This window comes from Impatiens glandulifera, chromosome 4 (assembly GCF_907164915.1).
Source record: "Impatiens glandulifera chromosome 4, dImpGla2.1, whole genome shotgun sequence".
NCBI lineage: Eukaryota > Viridiplantae > Streptophyta > Magnoliopsida > Ericales > Balsaminaceae > Impatiens > Impatiens glandulifera.
Window position 1 is genome coordinate 51,395,969 of NC_061865.1, and position 25,546 is coordinate 51,421,514.

General features: G+C 27.6%; 1 protein-coding gene across 1 annotated transcript; it reads right to left on the bottom strand.

Moving 5' to 3' along the window:
- Positions 1 to 553: 553 nt before the first annotated feature.
- LOC124935350 lies at positions 554 to 24,551 on the bottom strand. The gene is made up of 3 exons (XM_047475786.1): positions 23,736 to 24,551; positions 22,065 to 22,613; positions 554 to 877 (listed from the first exon to the last, which is right to left on the bottom strand). Exons 1-3 carry the CDS (start codon positions 24,549 to 24,551, stop codon positions 554 to 556), a joined length of 1,689 nt encoding a protein of 562 aa, XP_047331742.1.
- Positions 24,552 to 25,546: the final 995 nt, after the last annotated feature.

Consider the following 25,546-nt stretch of genomic DNA (forward strand, 5'->3'; position numbering starts at 1 on the left):
TTTTGTAATTTTCTTTTATACTTTATTAATGTTCACAATAATAATAATAATAATAACAATAATAATAATAATAATAAAATTTAGCTCAACAATTAATACAAAATTTCAACCTCATTCATTCGGAGGGAAATTTGATGCTAATAGCCTTAATTTAAAAAAAAAATCTGCCTGATAATGTTGATAAAATAGGTCTTTTTGCCTTACGAAAAGTCTATAATACCCCTCGCGCCCCTGTTTTACCACTCAATTACGAGAAATGTTATTCACGCATTTTAATCTAAAAAGCGTGAGTTGATTAATGCATTTTAGATGAAAATGCGTGAATTGTATATTTCTCGCATTTGGTATTTCTCGCATTTGGTATATTTCTCGCATTTTATGTGTTTCCTTCCTCTTTTCCTTGGCTTCCTATCGTCTGGATTTAGTAAAGACGACGATAACTCGTCCTGCTCGTGATCTACTCTGCCGGTAACGATCTCCGACGAGAAAACAGAGTCGTCTTCTACCTTAGGCAAAAAGCTGATCGTGGTCGGAAGAATTGATTTCCCAAGGGTTAGATCTTGTCCGAATATTTTCGGCGAAGCTTTTCCCTGGGCAGCGTGATAAGCTTTGAATTGAGATTTAACAATTGAATGATACTTTGATCTTCTGGAAATGATCTCATCGAACAACCCAATTCAACTACACCCGATTTGACAGGAACGAAAGCCACGGTCTGAAACTGCGCCATTTTGGCTAAGAATGATCTGGTTTGATAATGTTCAAAACAACCCTTAAGATCAGAAACCCAAATGGGTCGACCAGTATTAAACGATTGAAAAGGAATCGATGGTTTATCGAATGGAAAACAATAATACATGGAAATCAGATAGAACATCTGCAAATCAGAAATAGAATCAAAACTCAATAAAGATCTATTATTATTATTATCTTGTCTTCCTTCCCCTCCAAAGCAAATCTGTAACTTCTGAAGAACTTGTCTCCTTCGATGATTCAGATCTCCAATTTCACCTCCAAATGCGAGTAATACCAAATGCGAAAAATACAAAATGCGATAAATATATCATTCACGCATTTTTACCTAAACGCGTTAATCAACTCACACATTTTAGATAAAAATGCGTGAATTGCATTTCTCGTAAATAAACGACAAATCAGGCGCGCAAGGGGTATTTCAGATTTTTCGCAGCGCAAAAAGGCCATTTTTGCCAACTTTATGAGACGCGGGCCTTTTTTGGAATTAAGACACTCATGAGGGCCATTTTATCAAATTTCCCCATTCGAATTACCATATATAACACAAAATTTCTCTTTTCATTGTAAACAAACTTCAAAATCTGTCATTAGTTAGAAAAAATTACAATTCTCATTTCACCTAAAATTTTAGAAATTTGTTGATAGTTAGAAAATTTGAAATTTTAGAAATCTGTTTTAAATTTAAAATATTTCTGTAACTCCTTCCCTATCTTTTTATGTTGCAAGATTGCAATCAATAAATATTTGTTGTTTTTAGGTGTTTATTGACATTTTATATGGGTTCTAATTTGTAGGTTTGGTAGATTATTAAGGAGTAAGAATTAAAATTTTGATATAATTCAATCAAATATTATTTTATAATTCTCAATTCTAGTTTGTTTAGTTCAAGATTAAAATTTTAATATTTAATTTTTTATATTTATCTAAACAAAATATTATATTATTTTATTATTTACAAAATATTAACGTGTAGTTTAAGATATTAAAATATTGAATTAATACTTTTTTTTTTTAGTTTAATACATTTTTTTAACTAATTTATTATATTTTTAATTAAAAAAATTAATAGGTTGATATTTTATCTTTTAAATTTTGAAAGTTAATGTGTTATTTATTTTATTCTCAATCAATATTTTAATATTATAAATAATATATATTAAAATTATTTTTGTTGTATTTTTATTTAAACATATAAATCAAAATTAAATTATAATTTTTTATTTTTTAAAATATATAAATTAAATTATAATTTAATGTCAATTATTTTAAAGTTGAAATTAGAATTTAATATTATAAGCATTAAAAATATACATTATAATTTATAATATTTAAAATAATTAACCTATGACTAAAAAAATCATTTTAAACAATTAATTAGGATTAATTATTGTAGTAATTAATTAAATTAATTAAGAGTTAATGAGAAAACAAAAAAATAAAATTATTTGGAATAAATATTATACTCATTTATCTAAAAAAATAATTTTAGAAAAAAAAATTAGAATAAATTGTTATATCCAATTCATCTAAAACAATTATTTATTTAACCTTAAAAATATATTTTTAAAAAATTTGATAAAATATTTATCATATTTATTTTAATATTTTGTATATTTAAAAATATCAAAATTAAAACTAAAATTTGGAAAAAAAAATTAATTTAAAATAAACTCTAAGGATTTAATAAATATACATATATGTGATCCTACGTGGCCAAAACTAAAAGAATTAGTTGCATCGCACGATAGAACCATCGGATGAGCACTAGATTTTCATCCAGCGCCTAGGAAGGAGCCGCGTAGATGGTTGTAGCCAAAGCAACGCGCGCCCGAGGCATAGTGGAACGACTAAATGCCCTATTAGCCAGGACGCTAACGGATCGCAACGCAACGACGCTGGACGGAACGCCCAAAGATGTTCAAAACAACGTCGTTTTGAGCGTCACCTTCGTCTCCAATGCGACGCCAGAGTGGATAAGCTCTGAAGATTTGTGTTGATTTTTTCTTTTTAGAACTCGACCATTGGTCCACCAAATTGACTAATTCAAAGTCTAGAATGATCACCCTATGATGGTGATCATTCCCCCTACAAGAATACAAATGAATCATCCATATTCCGGCCAGTTGACTAAAGAATAGCCAAAACGCCATTAATGGCATTTGGCTGATTCAGTCCACTTGAAACCATCAACCGACTTTGGAATATTATAAATAGCTTCCCTAAGTAATTCCGAAACAAAGAAACCAACTCATAACCTCCAAATCAAAGAAAGTCAAAAATCCGCCAATAAAATGTGAAGCTTTTAGATTTTTCAAAATTTCTGTTTAAGGCTTTAAAGCTTGAATTTGTGCATCCCAAAAAGTTTCTCTAAGGATCAAAGAGTGTTCTTCAGTCTTTGATAAGGTTTCAATCATCCTCTAATTCATATTTACAGTTTGAATTTGAAATTTTTATATTTCAATCTGCACAAGCTTGTATGCTTGTTGTTTATGGTGTTTTATGGATGAAAATCGATTATAGAATCATTTAAAAACTATATGGATATGATAGAACCGATCAATAGATCTAAATAACAAAAACCAAAATTTGAAATTCAAAAATCAAAAAAACGGGTTTGCTATTCTTGGGTTAATTCTGTTGAATCACAGCCCATAAAGTTTTCCAACATGATTGTAATGATGTTGGACAACTATTTGGATCATGTTTTATCTATTTCGATCATGTTTGATAAAAATCAAAATTTTCAAAATAAATTGAAAACTTTAAATTTTTTATTTGGTAAAAACGAACATCTAGTGTTCTTATTTTGATACCAATCAAATATATGTAGTATAAATAAGTTATTGGATAGCTCCTTACACTTCAAAACAACTTTAAAATCAAAAACTCGATTTTTGATCACAAACTGTTGGTCGATCGATAACTTGAGATAATGATCAACATGTTTCCAGGAGCTTTGTGAAGCTACTCAAGCTCTTAGATAAAAAAATTATAGCTAAAATACGAATTAAAAAACCTACACTTAAGTGTTCTTGAGGACCAATTCTTGTTAGCCTAGGACCTAGAATCCTCGGTCCAAACTAAAACTTAGGACCAAGAAATCTGACCAAAGATTTTCACATAGGACCGAGAGGTCCGACCTTGAGACCGAGAATCCCAAACCCTAGGACCGATAGGTCCGACCTTGGGACCGAGAATCCCAAACCCTAGGACTAAGAGGTCCGATCTTGGGACCGAGAATCTCAAACCCTAGGACCGAGAGGTTTAACCTTTGTACCAAGAATCCTAAGCCCGGGATCGAGAGCTCCCATACCTAAGACAAAGGGAATTAGCCTAGAGTTGGCCTAAGACCGAGAGGTTTATACACCTCGACTGAGAAACTTAGTCCTAGGCTAACCTAGGACCAATAGGTTTATACACCTAGATTGGTAAAATCTGCCAAGGACCGAGAGTCCTTAACACCTCGACTGAGGGACTTCGTCACCTAGACTAAAGATCCTCAACCTCGACCGAGAGGCTCTTCGACCCAAACTGAGAGTCTTTTGACCTCGACCGATAAAAACAAACCCCAAGCTTAGGACTCCGGTCCTAAGGCCTTTTGGTTCCCCTTTTTAAAATTTAAAATTATTTTTGTAATTTTGGGACTTCAAATTATTTTTTAAAAATCTCAAAAAATTAGAAAATGCATTTTAAATATTTTTGGGATATTTCCACAAAATTATTTCGACAAAGGCTCATTTGGTGTTTATTTCTAAACCCTAATGCCTTTAAAAATAACTGATATTCTTCAGGTATTTCCTCCTAGTTATCATTCGCAACAGGTACCAGCATTTTAAATATTGTTGTTTCAATATTTTAAATAACGCTAAAATCTAGAAGCATGACTAAGACTGGAAGAATAATCGGTTAAAACTCAAAACGTTATACAACCGATTTTCAAAAGCCAACATTATAAGTAGAGACCGTTTTTAACACAAGTACGGAGGATGAAACGTGAAAATCTTTTCTCGAGTATTACCAAACTACGAGCTAAAAGAAAACTCTAATCAATACGTCTGTATACACATGCCAAATTTTATTGATTTTCAAAAATTAAATTGACGACTTTGTTTCAAAACAAATAATCTTTTAAATTAATTATGTTTAATTAATGTAAACAAATGATTTTCTAAAAATCAAATTGTAATTTGATTATCATAATTCTCAGATTATTTAAAATTGAATCCTGAAGTCAATTATTTTTAAATAATTTCAAAAGTTTTAGAAAATAATGAAATCTTTTAAAAATAATGTTTTATTTTAAAAAAAATCCTGACACGCAAAACGATGTTAAATTTCTCGAACCTCAAACTTTATAGGGAACTTATGCAAAGTTTTTTTTTTGGTTACAAATATCAATTCTAGTTCAATTTGACATAAGAGATTAAAAATTAAGTACATAGATTTGGATTACTTATTTTCTTGTATTCAAAAATTAAAAAATATTGATTTTAAAATAAAATTATGATATGATTTAATCTTAAAGTAACTTTGGAAAAAAAAAAAGGCGCAATTATTGGCACCCAAGGACATTATTGACCGTTCGTGACCGCTAAAAATACCTTTATTTTTTTCTTTTTCGAATGATCAATATCTTCCTTTAACTAAATTGAGGACTTTTTTCTTAGATTAGTATGGGTTGTTTGGATAAGTTTTGTTTGAATAAAATTTAAATTTGATTATGTTAAGTGAGTTATATTTTATTATTAAATTCAATAATTAATATTTCACATATTTATAAACTAATTTTAAAATAAATAATTAAACAAAATCAACTACAAAATATTAATATAATAACATTTTTAAACATTTTTTTTTACTAAACATATAAGAAAAAACAAGTTGTCAATCTATAACACCAAAAAGGAATCAGTCAATAAATCATTTTTTAATCAAATTAACTAATACATAATAATATACTCACGTTTTGAATTATTTAAAATTAATATTACATCACTTATATCTTTGAATTGATTGATAGTTTAAACAATTCAAACCTATCGATTAAAATATATCATCATTTTATTATATAATCATTACAGATATATTTGTGCTTTTTTTTTTTTAACTTAAATAACTAAATTTTCAATAATTTATTTGAAAATAACCTATTATTCAAACTAAGGGAAACATGAGCTTGTTTAATTTTTATTCAAAGAAATAATTGTTAAGTTATAATAAGAAAAAATTGATATTCTTAGTCAAATATATAATTTCTCATAAAATTATAATAAATAATAATTTAAATTTCATTAAAAAATATAGTGTAAATTCGAATTATTTTAAATACAGTAAACTAAATGATAGTTTATTTGCATAAATAATTCAAAAGGTATGATTAAACAAAATATTATCGGATTATTTAAATAATTATATAATTAATTTTAATATTTTAAAATAATATATGCTTTGACATTATTTTTTTATTTTTTATTAATTATAACCATATGATCATTTAAAAGTAAGATTTTTAAAAAAATAATTAGATTATAATAATAAAATAAAAATATTATAATATATATATATATATATGATATAGTTCAAAATTATAACAAAATAATTAAACTACTTAGCCCCCTTCATTAAAAAAAATAAATCAAAATCAAAAATCAAAATAAAATTTTGAATGATTAATTTTTATGAAATCAAACAAGAAGTTATAAATAAAACATTAATATGCCGATAATAAAAAATAACAAATGTTAAATAATATAAATTTACAAATATTAAAATTTTAATAAAAATTATCCAATAATCACTTGACTTCTTTAGAGTGACTTAAAAATGTGAGGTTTATAATAATGAGGGATAAAAAAAACAATCCAAATAAACCAATTAAGCTAGGTCGAAATTAAAATCAGTGAAATTTGTATTTGCACAAATGTTGAAATTTTTTTTGTCAAATTATAATTGACTATTTACAAATATAATCAAAATAATAAGAAATTCATATAAATTATTAGAGGATATCTACCTATAATAAAAAAAAAAGTTCTATATGAAAAATTAATTTTAAAAACTCTTTATTAAAGGATAAAAATAACAAACAAGTTTATACTATATAAATCAACTATTCTTATATATTATAAGATATCATTGAGTTCAAATAATAAAATAAATAAGGTAACCAAAATAATTAAATATAAAATATGTTATTATCATTTTCATTTAGCTTAATGTAGTTAAATAAAAATAAGAGTATTAATATAAACTTTTTTAAGAAAATCATATAATTGTGGTAGAATTAAGTATTAATTCGATTTCTTATCTTCAATTTGAATATTGTGGTGTATATTAATATGTATATTGATCCACCAATTATCATACTCATTTATACTGATATAAAATTAAAAAATAAGTCATATAATAATAAATAATTAATTAAGTATTATATATATATATAAATAAACAACAAAGATGCAACGAAGAAAGTATGTATTATCCTTAAAATAATTCAAAATCATCATTTACTTGTTATAACATTTAAAACATTAGATACTGATCATTTTTTTATCATTTCAAATACACATTTTGTTTACAATTAAGTTTACTAATATATATTTTTTAAATCCCTACCTCAAACAACCTCTAGGACACATTTGTCCTTGCTAAATTATGAAAGGAAGACTTATTGTAAAAAACATCTTCAAAATCAATATTCATTAAGCATAAATAAAATTATTGTTTGAAATGAGTTTATTCTTAAAAACTCAATACTAACTCAAGTGGATATTAATCATTAGTTTTTTATTCAAATTAAATGAGTGTCAAACTTTTGATTATATGTTTTTTTATTTTGTAGGCTTTTCATGAATAAAATTATATGTGTAGATATTCTCTTGGTTAATGCTACCATTACATGTAGTACTTATATCCCACTAATAAAGTGACACATACATAAAAGTGAAGTATTATCTTCTTCATTTGTTGATTTTTTCTCTTTGTACAGTGAATACATGCACTATATATAAACTAACCATATTCTCTTAAATAGTGATAGGATAACCAAAACAAAGTCACCAATCTGGTTAATTCAATGCTATCAGGACATGTAGTGCATGTATCCATTAAGAAAGCGACACATGTATAAAGAAAAAAAATTAACAAATGAGAGAGATAATATTTCACTTTTGTGTATAGGTGCAACTTTATTAGTGACATACAAGTAGTGTTATCACTTCTATAGGAGAGAGAAATAAAAAAATTCACCAATCTTATGTGTCTTATCACTTCTATAGGAGAGAAATAAAAAAATTCTTTAACATTGCCATTTTCCTTGTAAAAAAATTATTTTTTTTCTCTGTCTTGCATCATGATAAAAATCTCCCAAACATTGATCATTTCCCCCCAAAAAAAACTTCCCTAAATAAAAATTGCCCGAACATTGACCATTTTAATGAAATATATATATATATATATATAATTAATTAGTTTTTTCTTCTGTGGCAAATTACGTCGCATTCATAATCTTATTTTCGTTATAATTTTATTGCACCAAATCATATTTATTAAAGATAAAGGGTGAGAGAGAAAAAATGAGAGAAATTTTGTTATTTTGTGCCATATTATTCTTTCCCATATTTCCTCTCTCAAATTCCATTTTCAATCATTTCTCTATATTTATTTACCATGATTTTAGGTGTAGCATTAAAATTTGTAACTTGTAAGTCAACAAACATTTATAAATTTAAATAAATAGGGACACAAAAAAAGCATTTTTTATATTATTATTTTTAAAAATGATATATTTTTAAATATAATATATATATATCTTGGAATATAACACTTCATCCAAAGAACGAGATATTGAATGAAATTTTTGACTCCCAAAATTTTTCCAACAAAAATTATATAAAATTATCTTAACGAACAAATTATAACAAATGCCCCACAGGGAAATTATCCATATCTTGTTAACGTATAACGTCTTGTTCAGACGGTGACACTTACTTACGTCCTACCAAAAATATAACTCCATTATGGGACGAACTGTCCTTAATGTTTAATCTCCTTCTATATCTAATTCGGCTAGCGAAATCACTAGACCGATGATCAAACATGTCATTAACTGTGACATTTTTACACATAACAATAGAAGCAAGCTCATAATACGACGTAGCTAGATTTTTGACACTACACCAATTGTTGTCCCAAAAACTAATCGAATAATCATCTCATAATGAATCTAGACTGTTCTCGAAAACTTTTCCACATATAATAAATTTCCCTCCAAATGTTTCACCCCTCTAGATAATTAGACATTTTGGTGAATTAACTAGATCAATCATGATTATACTTACATTTGATTATTGATGCTCAAAGACTATTCGATTATGTTGCAAATCTACTATACTATTTTGATGAAGAATCTTATTAAATAAAATAAGATCTCGAATATCCAGACATACTAGATCTTTAAAACATTTAACATTATCACAACTAACTAATTGACCCTACGACGAGTTTGAAGAACCCCATAGAAATTTACACATTATTTTCTTTATTTTCACTGACACACTCTTGGGAAGAATGAATAAAGATATCATATATGTGTGCATAAATGACAACACACTCTTAATGATGATTAACTGACCCCCTTTCAGGATTATTTTACTTTTCTACCTAGACAGTTTACATTTCATTTTAATGATAATCGGGTCTCAAGAGACCTTGGATCGTAATTTAGCACACAATGACATACATATGTCGATGGAATACTACTGATTATAAACCCAACACATTTGTCAACCTCATCATTCTTCTATTCGAAACAAAATATGAGAAAAAAGATATTTAACTTATTAAGATTAACTCGAAAACCAAAACATATACCGAATTACCATAAAATATCTCGAAGGTATTTAAAATCCATGTAGTCAATACCTTCTTTTAATCATATGAAAAGTATGTCAATATGATATAATATAATTTCATGTGATCCATTATTATAATTGAACATAAAATATATCACTATGTTAGATTATATGGTGACCAGAATGAGTTTTGATTGGGGCCTGGACCTAGAATCGCAATATAATAAAAAAACACACACGAAATATTTGTCATTATTCTTCTCTCTTTAAGTTGTAATTTTCTACTTTAATCATAGTGAATTTTTCCTCCTCTACTCGTGGTTTTTCCTGTCTTGGGTTTCTACATAAATCTTGTGTTATTTATGTGTTTTCTTGATTGATATTCATCTCTTCTTTATCTTGATTAGTCTCAAATCCATATCATGTTTTTCAACAATTGGTATCAGAGTCTTGATCTTTTTTTTTTAATTCTGAGATTATATCTATTTTCGGAGGTTTCAAGTATGAAGTACAATATTCCGTTATTGGATCACAACACTATATTTTCTTTATGGCAGATAAAGATGCGAGATTTGCTCACTCAGATGGATTTGGATGAAACTCTATTAAGGTTTGATAAAATGCCCAGTTCGTGGATAGTAGAAGAGAAAAAGAGAAAGGATATCAAGGCCATGTCTCATATATATCTACATCTATCAAACTATATTCTACAAGATGTTCTGAAGAAGAAGAGTATTGTTGGGTTATGCCTGAAGCTATAAAAACTATGTTTAACAAAAAAAGTCTTACTAGTAAGCTACATCTAAAGTAGAATTTATATTTTCATTGTATATTTGAAGGTACAAACAGCTCTATAAGAGCATTTATCAGCATTTAAAGAAATTATTGTTGATCTGAAGGCCTTAGAAGTCAAGTATAACGATGAAGATCTAACTTTAATTTTATTGTGTTCGTTGCCCCCATCATATATATCACATTTTGTGATACTGAAAAGTGAGAAAGTGTGACGTGGGGTACTAACAAAGTATTCGTAGATCTTACTTAGGGGTAAAAGTAGGAACATTTATTAGTCCGTATCGTGGGTCTACTTGTTACAAAAGGCGAACATCCCCATTCCAAAACATTCACACATATCCTCAAGAAGAGATCAAAAGGGGGAGTTGTTAGTCATCAGACTTATCCACCAAGGGATTCGTGGAATTTCTATGGATTGTATTGGGGAAAATCTACCAAATCTAGGCAGATAGATAGACTCCTTTCCTGCTTCTAATGGAAAAAAAGAAATAAAATAAAATGTTTTCTAACTATCAAACTTTTTGATGAACTAAGTATTAGTAAATTGAAGTTTTGTAAACATTACGTCATCAACAATTAGAAAAGAGTTAGGTTCTCTAAAGTAATCCACAACACTAAAGGAACATTAGATTATATCCACTCTGATCTTTGGGGACCGTCTAGGGTGCTTTCTATGGGAGGTGCTTATTATATGTTGACGATTATCGATGATTTCTCTAAAAAAGTTTGGGCTTTCTTCTTGAAACAAAAAAGTGACGTGTTCTCCAATTTTAAGGAGTGGAAGACTATGATTAAGAAATAGACAGAGAAACTAATAACACGTTTACGTACTCATAATGGTTTAGAGTTATGTTCTAAAGAATTTAATTCTCTATGCAGAACTAAAGGAATGGTAAAGCACCACACAATGTCTAAGAATCCACAATAGAATGGTGTAATAGAGAGGATGACTAGAAATTTGATGGAGAATGTGAGTTGTATGCTCCTTAATGTTGATTTATCAAAGTTTTTTTAGGTTGAAGTTGTAGATTTAACATGTTGTCTCGTTAACACTTCTCCGTCAACTACAATTAATAAACAGACTCCGCAAGAAGTATGGTATGATATTTCTTCTAGTTATTCTAATTTGAGAATTTTTGGTTGTTCGGAGTATGCTCATGTTGATGAAGGAAAATTGGAGGTTCGATCTATGTAGTGTATGTTCATAGGCTACAAGTCCGGTGTAAAAGAGTATAAGTTATGGTGTCTTGAAACCAGAAAGATTATAATTAGTCAAAATGTTGTTTTTGATGAGACACATATGTTACATGCGACACCTCTTATATATTCTTGTGAGCAGATTGAGCAAAAATTTAACCAATTTTGAGAAAAAATTTAACAAGAATTTAGCAAGCAAGTGGAGTTTAAGAGTAGATCAGAATATGAACCTGCAACGTTACCGTCAACTATACCAGAGTTGTCAAATACTTTACCACTTGCACCACAATATCATATTGCTAGAAATAAGCCCATATATGAAACTAGACCTCCTCGGAGACTCGATGAGGAAGGTTATAGTCAAATTTCAGAGATTGATTTTACTAACATATTTTTTTCAGTTATGAAACATATTTTGATTCGAGTATTACTTGGCATCGTGATGATGTATATTTTAGAGTTTGAGCAACTAGATGTGAAGACAATATTTATACATGGAGTTTTAGATGAAGACATTTATATGCATCAACCTAAAGGATTTACAGTCTTAAGAGAAGATGATTGTATTTGTTATTTGAAGAAATTCATTCATGGTTTAAAAAATTCGTAAGGCATTGGTATAAAATTTTCGACTCTCTTATGACCACTTATGACTTCAAGAGAAGTGATTTTGATAGTTTTGTCTACTTCAAAATCCTTTATGTGTTCAACTTTTTTTTATACTAGTTTTGTGAGTTCTCCATTTATAACTCACTTTAATCTCTCTTCAACTATGTCACCTCTGTTTGATGAGGATATCGAGTATTTGTTACGAGCTCCATATGTCATTGCAATTGGTTCACTTATCTATGCAATGGTTTGTACTCAATTAAATTTGACATCTTTAGTAAATGTAGTTAGAATTAGTAGATACTTGATAAATTCAAGTAAAGAGCATTAGAGAGCAGTTTAGTGGATCTTACGTTATTTAAAAGGTTCAACGGATGTTCACCTATAATTTGATAGGACTAGAGATGAAATTGTCGGTTATATCGACTCTAATTATCCCAACGATCTTGACAAAAGAAGATCGCTTACATGTTTTGTTTTCTGTATTGATGGTTGTGTGATTAATTGGAAAGGTACTCTACAAGGTATACTTGCGCTGTCTACTGTAGAGGCATAATACATAGTCATTACATAAGCTTGTAAATAAGCTATTTAGCTAAGAGGACTATTCGGGGAACTCAAGAAGGATTTACAGATGACGATAGTCTTTTTTATAGTCAAAGTGCTATTTTTGGCGAAAGATCAGATGTTTCATTAAAGAACTAAGCACATTGATGTACAATATCATTTTGTACGTGATGTTATTGCTCGTGGTGATATTGATGTGAGCAAAATTAATATTGTTGATAATCATGTTGATATGATGACGAAAACGCTCTCTATTGCTAAGTTTGAGCATTGCTCGAACTTAGTTGATCTTGGTTGTTGACGCGCATAGAGTTTTTAGAAGAGGTGGAGACAGTTATGGTTATTGTCTATATCTTGAAAATCAAATTTTCTTTTAACATACTGGATTTGTGTCAAGATGGAGATTGTTAGATTATGGTGACCCAAATGAGTTTTGATCGGGGCATGGACCTAGGCTCGCGATATAATAAAAAAAACACACACGTAATATTTTTCATTATTCTTCTTTCTCTCTAAGTTGTAATATTTTACTTTAACCATAGTGAATTTTTTCTTCTATGCCTGTGGTTTTCCCGTCTTAGGTTTCCACGCAAATATTTTGTTACTTACGTGCTTTCTTGTTAATATTTATCTCTTTTTTTTTATCTTATTAGTCTCATTTCTATATATATCATGCTTTTCAACCCACTCATAATTATTTGTAGAAAATTGAACTCATATTCATCATTTGAAAAAAAAAAATTCAAAGTGTGTTAGTGCTCCTTACCAAAAAGCTCCTTTTGATTCTTCTCTTTTATAATGTTCCTTTTCCTTGTGTCCAAATCTCTCATTATCAAATTTTGAAACAATGTAACCTAATTGTTATTTTAAATTATGCTAGTTAAATTTAATAATTAATTCAGATTTTATCTGATCAAACAAAACTTCATATATAGGATTATTGCTGAATTATACATAATATCAAAGTCAACAAGTTATTATTGCGGTAATTTGACTTATAAACGCAAATAAATCCTGATTTTGAAATAAGTTATTACAAGTTTGAGCGAATAAGTTAACTCATATAAATAATATCAACCATTCTTAAACGAGTAATTAAATAATTTAAAATAAATAAGAATGATAGGTTAAAACGATTAAGCCTAATCAAAGTATCAAACTATATTCATGCGTATATTTAAATATTTAATTAATAAACTGAAACAGATAAGTTATGAATAAACACAATCAAACTAACTTAATCTTGAACACTTAATTTATTTCAAGCTGAAATTAAATGTTTTTAAAGTCATTTTCAAACATCAATCAATTTGACAAAGTAATTCAATTTTATTAATAATAAAGTTTAATAATAATAAAAATACAGATGGTTAAATGCAATAGTCAAATAATAATTATTAGGTTAGGTTGTGATTAAGATACAAAATATTGATTAAAAATACAACCTCTTGTCATGTGACGCCTTGGAAGGAATTTTTAATTATTTTCTCCAATAGTTTTGTACTTTTGTTGACATCAGGGTGCATGCTTATTAAAATTTAATAAAAATTAATAAATAAGGTTCTTCTTCATATTAAAATGTCTAATTTCTTAATAATGTTTTTCTATGTAATTAAAAAATATAGAAACCAGCCGTACAATAAGATTAGCCAAGTGGCAGAGGGTGATTGGGTGCCAGAGATCTAACAATTGATCATATGAAAAGTATGGCTTATGGAGATATTTTAATCTCTTTTAAGAATTATTAAATATTAAAGTATGGTTGTTGGAATATTTTAATCTCTTTTAAGTTAAAAATTAACCTGTCATATTCTCATTTTCCCTTTTAAGTTCTTTAATCAAGACTAGACAATTGGTATCAAAAGACTTGATTTAAAGAGTTTATCAATTATAAGTAACCATTCAATTATGAATGAAGATATCTTCTTTGAAATGAAATGAGATAAAAGTTAATTATTAATGTGTTATTTATGAACTGACCCAAACACATCTTCAAAAAAATAAAATCAATCTATTTTTGAAATCAGACAAGATTTAAAGAGAATTAATGTTACACCACCGATATGGACAGATCTAGAAATTCGTATTAGGGTGGACTTACAAATATTTGGGGTGAGTTTAAAAATATAACGAGAAAATTATGGATAAAACGAAAGTAGATAAAAATAAGTTTTTCTTTTTCTTAAAAAAATTAGATAAAAAAAGTAACGTATTATATAAAAAAAATTAAGAAATTAGAGTAATGTCATATTTGAATCGTAAAAAAATTATTATTTTTATTTTTTTTTGGTGGACTGCCCCCTTAAAACTAAACTAAAAAGTTTAAGTTTTAAAAAATTATTATTTGATTTTTGTTAAAAATATCTTAAATTGAAATGGCAATATAAACTTAACGCATTTAAATTGAAGTTATTGTCCTGTAATGTTACTACGTTGTAGTTTAGAAAAAATAAATAGATTATGAGAAGAATTAACTTTTGAAATAAAAATAGTAATAATTTATTAACTTAACTAATTAGAATAACTCTATAGTGACTCATGTACCGATTAAATGCCTCTTGTATGATTTTCAAGTAAGAAGTCTTAAACTGAAATGAGAGGATAATTCTATTTTATTGAATAAAACAAAAAATAAAATAATTTAAAAGTTAACAAAGTGATTCTTTATTAATAGGCAACTTTATGCAGATCACAAACATAAATAGAAATATGCTTAAATTTTTAGATGCTAAATGTGAAGAAGCCATTATATATATCCCTTTTCTATCTTTTTTTCATCGGTCCATGTTATAGAATATGTGAAGAAAGGAGAAGGGTTGAGAATTTAACCAAGATTGAGAATATATGGAGACGAAATTCTTAGGTCATATGATAATATAGCTAGCTATGGTGTGAGAATTATTGAATGGTTGTTAATTGTACAAAGCACTCTTTTTTTTTTAAATAAAGTTTCTTTTTAATTTATGAAGCTAAAACAACCCTACATAATAATGATAACAATTTAAAAAATAGAATCTTATATGTTAAACATGTTATCTTATCTTTTGCACAATAATCAAATTGCCGTTGCATTGCCAAAATGATTTGTTATTATTTTAATATTGGAAGTTATTTAGACTCACAATCATAATATTCACTTCAACTTAAAAGATGTTTTAATGAATATATTTGTGATTTTGATTTCTTAAAAATCATTATTGTCACTTGAGTTATCTTAATAAATTTCATGTTCGGATGGTTTTAATAGTACATTAATAAAAAAAAAAAATATATAAATTGTTTCCACCAATTTAAACACATTATATTATGTTTTGGGGAAGATATATGGTTTGTTATATATATTATTATTATTAAGATGGAGAGACACACATTTATTGAAAAACATATTGTGTATTAAACCTGTTATATAAAAATTAATTTTATAAATATTTAATTCTTAATAAATGAATTTTCAAATTGAGTATATCTGATTTTTTTAAACAAAAAAAAGTCAATGAGTGTAGTAAGATATCAAGTCATAAATTAAATAATATTATAATATTTAAATTATGACAGAATCATTATTCTTATATTATATAAATTAAAACTAGATAAATTGTAATAATTTTCAAATAAATTATAAGATCAATTAAAAAAAATAATAAAAAAATTTAAATGAATTCAAAATAAAACACTACAAGTCTAATTAAAAAATGTTTTATTGAGAGATGTGTTAGATCTAAAATGAGTTATTTAAATAATAATAATAATAATAATAATGTAGGATGATAGGAAGGAGTGAATATTTTTTTTAAGTAATTAAAAATATTTACAAAATGTATTAATATATATTAATAAAATAATTTATTTTATAAAATATAAGATAATTTAGTATTTTGGTTAATAAATTAAATAATATTATAAATAAGAGTTAAATTATGTATAATTAATTAATTTTAAATTATTTAAATAATTTCAGCCTATCTTTATGAGTTCTAAACCAAATCCAATTTTGATGGAAAATCAACTGTGTTATTCTCGATTCCAAACAAGTCTTATATTTTTGTTTTGTAATTGGGTTTAAAATATTTAAAATCGAGAATTTACGTAAAAACGTTACACCATTGTAAACTTGAATCGTAAATTATTAAAATTTATCTACAAATAATATTTAACTATAAAATAATAAATTTTCAAAATATTTTAAACTTTATAAATAAAAATCATTCTTTGTAATAATCCTTCCAAATATATTAAAATTTATTTAATATTTCAATTAATATATAAAATATAAATAGATAATTTAAATCAAATTAATATTAATTATAACTGTATAATATATTATTAATTATAATTAAATTCAATATACTAACAATTATATAATCAAATTATATATTTGAAAGGATTCATCTTAAAAGATTATAATAGTTAATAAGTTAATAGTAGTATATAAATAAATTAGATTTTATTATTAATAAAAAATCTGTAGAAAAAATACTACAAAATCACTACAGCAAGTATTATAGACATTAATTATAGACGGTGGAGACGTCTAAAGAAGGCAAGTTTCTCTATTTTTCAACCAAGAACATCATCAAAGTCTGTCTAAAAAGTTGTAAAGTTTACAAATCTTTTATAATTTCAAACAATGAATATGAAATGATTTTAAAGAAGTTGAATTAATCTTTTTAAATTCTGATATATGAATTTTATTTTTATTTTTTAGAAATAAGCAAAATTTTAGGTTTAGTTCGATTATAAAAAATTTAGCGAGTTGACCGAGTCAACTCACTAATTAACAACGATTTTACACTACTACGACTTTTTAACACTAGTTAATCAATTTCCTTATCTTGAATCGCAAGCTCGAACAATTTTGTGAGTTGACTCACGAGTTTAACCGCGTTGATTGGGTTGATGTCTATTACTATCTTTAACATTGAAAATGGGCCTGATATGTGAATTGGGTTGATGTCTATGAAATCTGTAACTATCTATATCAATGGAGTAAAATAATATTGCAGTTCAAGTATAACATTTTCAATATGTTGTTTTACAATTCTAAAAGATTAAATATTACCCAAAAAACACAATATGGCAAAGAACTTCTTAGAATTCGAAAAAATCATATTATTATCGTAATGACAAAGATAAACTAGAGGCAACATGATGGGAAGAAGTGTAGCCTTTGGCCGAACTACGAGATTTCACAATGTTATGGCAAAGAACTTCTTAGAATTCGAAAAAATCATATTATTATCATAATAACAAAGATAAGCTAGAGACAACATAATGGGAAGAAGTGTAGCCTTTGACCGAACTACCGGATTTCACAATGTTAAACCAATTAAATTAAACTATTTATGTCAAATATAATATAAAATTAAACCTAAAAAAATATGAACAATTTTTTTCTTATTTAGGGTCACCCAAACTTAGGGGTGGCCCTGAATATGTTTACCCTTTCTTTGGTCATATTTAGCTAGGTCTATTTAGGGTTTCTGAAATCAAGTATCGAATAGGATAATTTTGTCTTGCTAGAAGAATATTTGTTGAATCAAATCAAAGGAATGATGGTTAATAAGTATTGTCTAGCTAGATTAATCCTTAATAGCTTTAGCAACTCTAATCTAAGGTTAATATCTACACAAACTCTTTCTTTTTATTTGGTCATCAACTTTCAAAATGAGCTATAATTTTATAAAAAAGAGTTTAATTTCTGTAACCCGAGGACTCCTCATATGTAGTTAGCACGTGTCGTGGACACATGACTCGAGGTTCGATGTGTTTCAACCTTGGTTTACGTGTCAGGCTTCTTTTAAAAGAAAACATTATTTTAATTTTTTTTTTAAATGATACCTGAGCTTTGGATTAATTATGTAAAAATAATTAATTATGTTCAAATATTTTAATAATTTGGGTTCGGGAGGCTCGGTCCAAGACTTGGGAGGCTCGGTCCCAAGTCAAGTTCATCGGTCCTAGTCCTCGGTCCTAATGTTAGAGGTACTCGATCATATGTTATGATGGAACTCGGTCCTAGGGTTAGAAACATCGGTCCTAGGGTTAAGAGAGGGCTCAGTTCTAGGTTAGAAAACTCGGTCATAGGTCTTGGGTATCGGTCCTAGGACTCGGTACTTCCTCAAGAACACTAGTCGTCGTCCTCAGTCCTAGTTCAAGAACATCGGTCTCGGTCTTAGTCCTAACTCAAGAACACCGGTCATTGGTCTCAGTCTGGACTGAGGATTCTCGGTCCTATTTCTCGGTCCCGATCTCATAGGACTCGGTCCTAGGACCAGGTGTTCTTCATTTGGTATGAAGAAGTTGCATGTGCTATAACTTTTGATTCAGATCACGGAATAATGATATGTAAGCTACAATTAGTTCATATGATCATGAAGAACAAAAACCCTAACATAAATCACGATTATTGGATCTTTACAAAGATCAATTTCTAAAATCATTTCTAGGTCAAAATTTGAGATCTTTCAAATTAGGCCATTTCAATGTCTGATTTTTGTTTCATTAGCTTTAAAATGATGAATATAGTTGAACACAATCAAAATAAGAATATCGTTCAAACATTAAAATGGTTTTTGAAGATTAAATCAAAATCTAAAAAATTTTAAAAACTCAGTTTGATCAAACATGATCAAAACGATGTTACAGTCATTGGGAATTCATCCTAACATGCTTACAAACATGTTTCACAACTAATTGAATAAAAAACTAGATTAAACTCAATGACACAAGTTTTTAAAAAATCTAGTTTTTAAACTTAATTTTTCAAAAAATTTGATTCAAGTTGATTTGATCTGATTTCCTTTAACAGAAAGTTCATACATGATATATGGATTATTTTATACAAAGAAATCACATAACAAGACCTATAAAGATCAAACCGATCAAACTAAAATAATGAAAAAAAAATCAAACTTTTAATTATAAATCGAAATTTAAAGCTTCTGGATTCATACCAACAGCTGGAGAACATTCCTTGGATGTGTTGGAGGCTATCTAGAAGCCTGGATCGAAGTTGTGATGACCGAAGCAAGTCTGCACAGAAACTGTTCTTGGCCGGAGTCTTCAATCTTCGATTCAAAGTGTAATTTGATGTAATTGTTTGATGTTGTTCGATGATTCGGTGTACAAAGCATTATGAACTATTTATAGTAGAGGCAAGTCAGTTGAGGAGGGGTAATTTAAGTCGAAATTGGCCTCCGATTAACTTATCCCTAATTTATTATTCATTCGTGACAGCCTGAGGCTAAGGTGGCCTTCTTAGCTATAAGGGTTTTGTTGGCGGAGATAAGGCGAACACGTAGACGAAATTTGGAGGGATAAGGATGGTGAGCTAGAGCTTCTGAAAGAAACTCCCGGTGACGATAGCGAATACGGCGAGCGCTCCGTTCCTACAAAGAAGAAGATCGAAATAGTGTCATTTCACTTAACGGGGCGTGAAGTTTCGTTGCATTCCGTCTGTGGTCAGCGTCTTTGACTAACAGGGTTAGTCCATCCTATTAATTGTTCCGGTGTGGACAGCGCACGACTTCGTTATAGCGGACTGCGTGGCGCGTTCATGAACGTCGGATGATGCATGTGCGCTCATATGATGGCCTAGGTTCCTACTACACTTAATTATTATATTTAATTTGTATAAAAGAATTATTTGAAATCGATTTTTAATCCCTTTTTCACGTTTTTCTTCACTAAAAATTTCACAAAAAATATTTTTATCAACATAATAAAAATTATGTTTATATTTTTATTTTTTTGGTACTTTTGGAAATTTGAGGGTATTTATTTAATTGTTTTTAAATTATAAATCATGATTCATAATTAAATATTTTTAACCCCTTCTTTGGCTTAATTTGGGTAAAATAAATATAATATTTTAACCTCAAATTATTTTTGTATTTTTAAATATTTTTTTAATTAGAGTTTAATTATCACAATAATTAACTCTTAATAAGGTTTTAATTTTTCTTTTGAATTATTTTGAATTTAAAATTCAAAATATTATTTTAATATTATTAAAAATAATAATAATTTTTATAAAATAGGGTAGGTCAAATTTTTATTTTTACACTTTTATTTTTGTATGTCTTTTACCATTAAAAACACTTTTATTTTATTTTTATAATTTTAAAAAATAATTGGGGTGGTATAAAATAAAGCTTATAAAACACTATCAACATGAATTTGCCCTTCCTACTTCCTCAACATTTACTTACTTATAGTAAGGATGTTAATTTAAAACCACTATGTGTAATCTAAAAGAAATGTTCTATTTGTGACAGTTTTTTCCGGATTTGACCGGTAGTTGATCGGGAATGAGGCAGGGATGTTATTTGTGTTTTTCGTCCCGATTTCATCATGATTTTATCCTGAACATTATAAACACAATTAAATATATAAAATATTAAATATATATTTATTCATTATATTTTATAAGAGTTTTAAATTTATTTCTTTAAAATAATATAAATTTTTAATATATTATAATATATATTATATTAAAAAATCCGTTTTAGAAAATATATGATATAAACGGTGTCCCGGCATTCCCCGCTTCGAACCGTTTCATTGTCCCCTAACTTATTATAACATCAACAAAATTCTTACTTAATCTTATAGTGTTTCTTACCTATAACTTAAGCTCAACTTAAGCTCCTTAATTATCATTTATAATTCTTGTGAGAATCTAATTAATATGAAGAAAACGAGAACGAAGTTAAAGAGAAAAAAAGTGCCAATTTTTTTTTAACAAAAGTGAAAATTAAATAAAACACATTATAATATGCAATATAGAGTTAGCATAACCTAAAGTTTTCAGCCAAGACCAAAGAGATTATAAAGAGTGAACTCATAAATATTTAACTGTCTCAAGTGACAAATCTAACAAATAAAAAAAGAAAAGAAAAATAAAGGGTTAGAAATTGAATAATGTACATCCAAGTCATTCAAAGAGCAAACAAACTCTAATTGACAGGACCATTTTTCATACTAGAATTGACTATATTACCCCTATTAAATAAATGCATGGGTGTGCTACTCTTATATCTCTTTTGGCTGATATTTTTGTGAAGGGTTATTTTAGACAAATTAGATACCAACTATCATCATCCTATGGCGGAGTTGATGTTTCCAAATTGTTGCACCTTCTAACTCTCAACCGAACGACTTCTGTTGTCTCTCCATCTTTTTCGTCGATTCCCTCGCAACATTGACGTCTTGGCGCCTAAAACATAATATTATCGATTTTCAAATAAAATTCGTTACAACAAACAATTCAATAACAAAAATACTTACCTTTCTCCACACGTTATCTCCAAGGATCGCGGACGATACCTCCACAAACTGAATCTTCGAAGCTTCAACATAGCTCTTCTCTTTGCATACTTTACCTCGTTTCATCACAAACTTCTTGTACATAGACCGAGTCATATTCTTCTCGGTCCCTTCAACCGGGCCATCTAGAAAATAAATCACGGGCCTTTTACATGGATCCGCACTTATAGGTCGAGTTTCAAATGTAAATGGTCCTCGACTTTGGCTGCTCCATGTCCTGAAAGTTTGGAATGGTTTAATTAAGTCCCTTGGAGCTACTGAAAACGGGTATAATTGTATTGTATAGCCCCATGAAATCGAGAAAGTCCAGTTTTTTCTCTTGTTGTAGTAGAAGCTTTGTTGTAGAGCCCGGTTTGGATCGGATTGATAGGCTTGCATTAATCTTTTTATCGAGTCGGATCGGTCCATGCCTGGAAAAATAGGCTTGACATAATCCAAATGGTGCAATGATACCAATGGTGTCAAAGGGTGTGCTGCTAGCATACCATATGGTTCACCTTTTATGTCTACCTGTGAAGAAAAGAGAGAAGTTAAAGAATTTCTAGTTATGGTTGTTTTTTTGAAAATTAGGTCATTCAATTGAAACTTGTTTTTTCTTATGTATATAGATATATTTTTCGTTACAATATATATTTGTCTCACTAAAATAAAACTTCATAAAAAAACTATCTATCGACGTTAAACTAAAACGGGAGAAACATACAAATAGAGTAAAGTTTGATGTAACCGGAAAAGTTCAATTCCACCATGACCTAACTCGAGTAATAATTTGTATCTTGTGAAGTAACTTATAATTATAGTTATCCTTTTGCTAAAAATTTAATCAAACCCACAACACGAAATATATTGATATTGGATGAGTAATTGTATTGTAACTTCTTCTTTTTTTCATTGCATGCCATTTAAAGACTTTAATGGTAAAATATTATAAGATCAAAGAAAAAATGTTAATATTGGGTGATTATAACTTATAAGCAACCTAAATCTATTTGATTTGTATACATAATTTAAAAATAAGTTTCTATAAATATAGGTTAGAAGATATTCTCAAACATTATTACTAGTGTTAATTAATATCTAAATTTTAAATTAAAGTCTAAAATCACAATATTAACTTCCTAAAAACAAAAATAAATAAACAAATCTCAATGGAACTGTTCAAATAAAAAAATATATATTCATTAATATCCTCACCAAAAATAGCCTCATTAAATTCTGAATTGACTCAATATTAATTTCAGATTTTTCATTAATTCATTCTCCATAAATATCACATATAATTAAGATTCAGTCTTTCTTTATTTTCTTTTATATAGTAAGTTATTTTTTTTTCTTAAACCCAAGTAAAAACAATTATAAAGTAAAAATCAATTAAACTACTTTCCTTAAATTCAATACAAATCCCATCATAATAAGGAAAAAATAATTATAATATTGGAAACAAAATATTAACTTTACTTTTCTTTAATCACTAAAATCTCATAATTATCAACTTTAATATTATATTTTTCTTAATTTTTTTTCTTTTCCTATTCCTACGATATTGTAACGGGTTTGTGTTGATTTTATTCAATATTCAATATTTTATTTTATAAAAATAAAATAAAAAAAAAAACAAAAACAAAAACAAACCTGATGAAAACCCTTTTCTCTAGTAACAGGAACACCAATCTCCGCCATACAACCTGCAATTTTCTGATCAGAACCATAAGAAGCTGAATATCTATCAATACAACCATCAAGAACCCTAATTAGCTCCTTCGCAAGTGGATAACTAATAGCAAATCCACCACCTCCATACGCCATTTCATAAGAATGAACCATATTTTGTTCAACACTTTCTGAATTTCCACCAACATAATACATTTCACGATGATCATACTTTCTTAAAATAGTAATCAAATTCTCCACAAAAAAAACAGTATCATCATCACCCATTACAAACCAACGAATACCCTTCATTCCAAACTCGAAACTTTCCTTCACAATTCTCGCAATTCGAACAGCCGATCTCGACCCATATTTACACGTGTATTTTAAATGGGTTGTGTTTGATGAAACCCGATACGGTGGTGATGATTTGGGCCATGATTTCGGGTTTTCATCTAACCAGATGAAACCTTTAGTGATGTTGTTTTTCCAATAGAGGTTTGAGTAATGTTGACGGTTTACCCATGATTTGATTGATGATCCGATTCCGAATTGAATGTGGGATATGTTGGTTTCGATTATATTGATGTTTTTGGGTTTTGATGTTTGGGTTAAGAGACGAAGGAATGGGGTTTTTGGTGGGTTGAAATGTACGGCGTTGTGACCCGATAGAATTGCATAGAAAACTAGAGAGAGAGAGATAAGTGCAGAGATTGAGAGAAGGGTTTTAATGGAGGAAGAAGAGTAAAGCTCGAGTTTTGGAATTGGAAGTAAAAGCTTCCGCCGATAAATGGACATTCTTGATTTCTATTTCTCTCTCTATATTTGAGTTACTCTCTCTCTATATATACATCAAAAGAATTGATCACAAGGATTATTTATATATATGTATATGTGTATATGTTATGTGATATTATATATTTATATCCTATTTGAAATGAAGATAATAAAAAAGGAAAAAAAAAGAAAGAAAAGGGAAATAGATCAATTCATTAATTAATACTATGAAACTGACTACTAATTAATTCTAATAAAGGATAACTAACTCACCATTTAAACTCTTACTTTCCTTAATTTCCTCAACTATTTAAAATAGTTATTAATTATTATTATCATTATACAATTTATTAATAACATTCAAATTTAATCAAATACAATTTGCTATTATTTTTATATTTTAATACATTATTTTTTAAAAGGTAAAACGAGTTTATGAAAAATATATATAATAAAAATACTTTTACTGTTATGTTTTGTTTTTGTTATGTAAAGAACACAAATGATTAGTTTGGATATTGTAGTTTAGAAATTAGTATGGATTGGGCCTAACCAAAACTTTTGGTTCTGGTTTGAGTTTGGGTCCTATCCAGAAGTAATATTATACCGTAATAATAATGTTAAAACCTCAATTAAATTATTTTGAAATAAACTCATAAATTAGTTTTTTTTTTTAATTATAATTTTACTTGTTTATAAATTTAAAATAAATATTATTTATTCAAATAAATGAATTAATGTGATGTATTTGATAACAATGAAATTGAATTTGGAATTTGGATGTGTAGTTTTAATTATTAAGTTTGAAAGAATATTTAAGATTAAAAATTGCAATTATATTAGAATTTGAATGGAATTCAATTTTTTTTCTAAATAAAAATATTTTAATATTTTATTATTTACAATAATGTTGAAGAAATATTTATGTTTTGAAGAAATATTTATGTTTTGAATTTTAACGATAAATTAACTGGTCCTTTAATTACTCATATATTTTAGCCCTAAAATTATTTTTG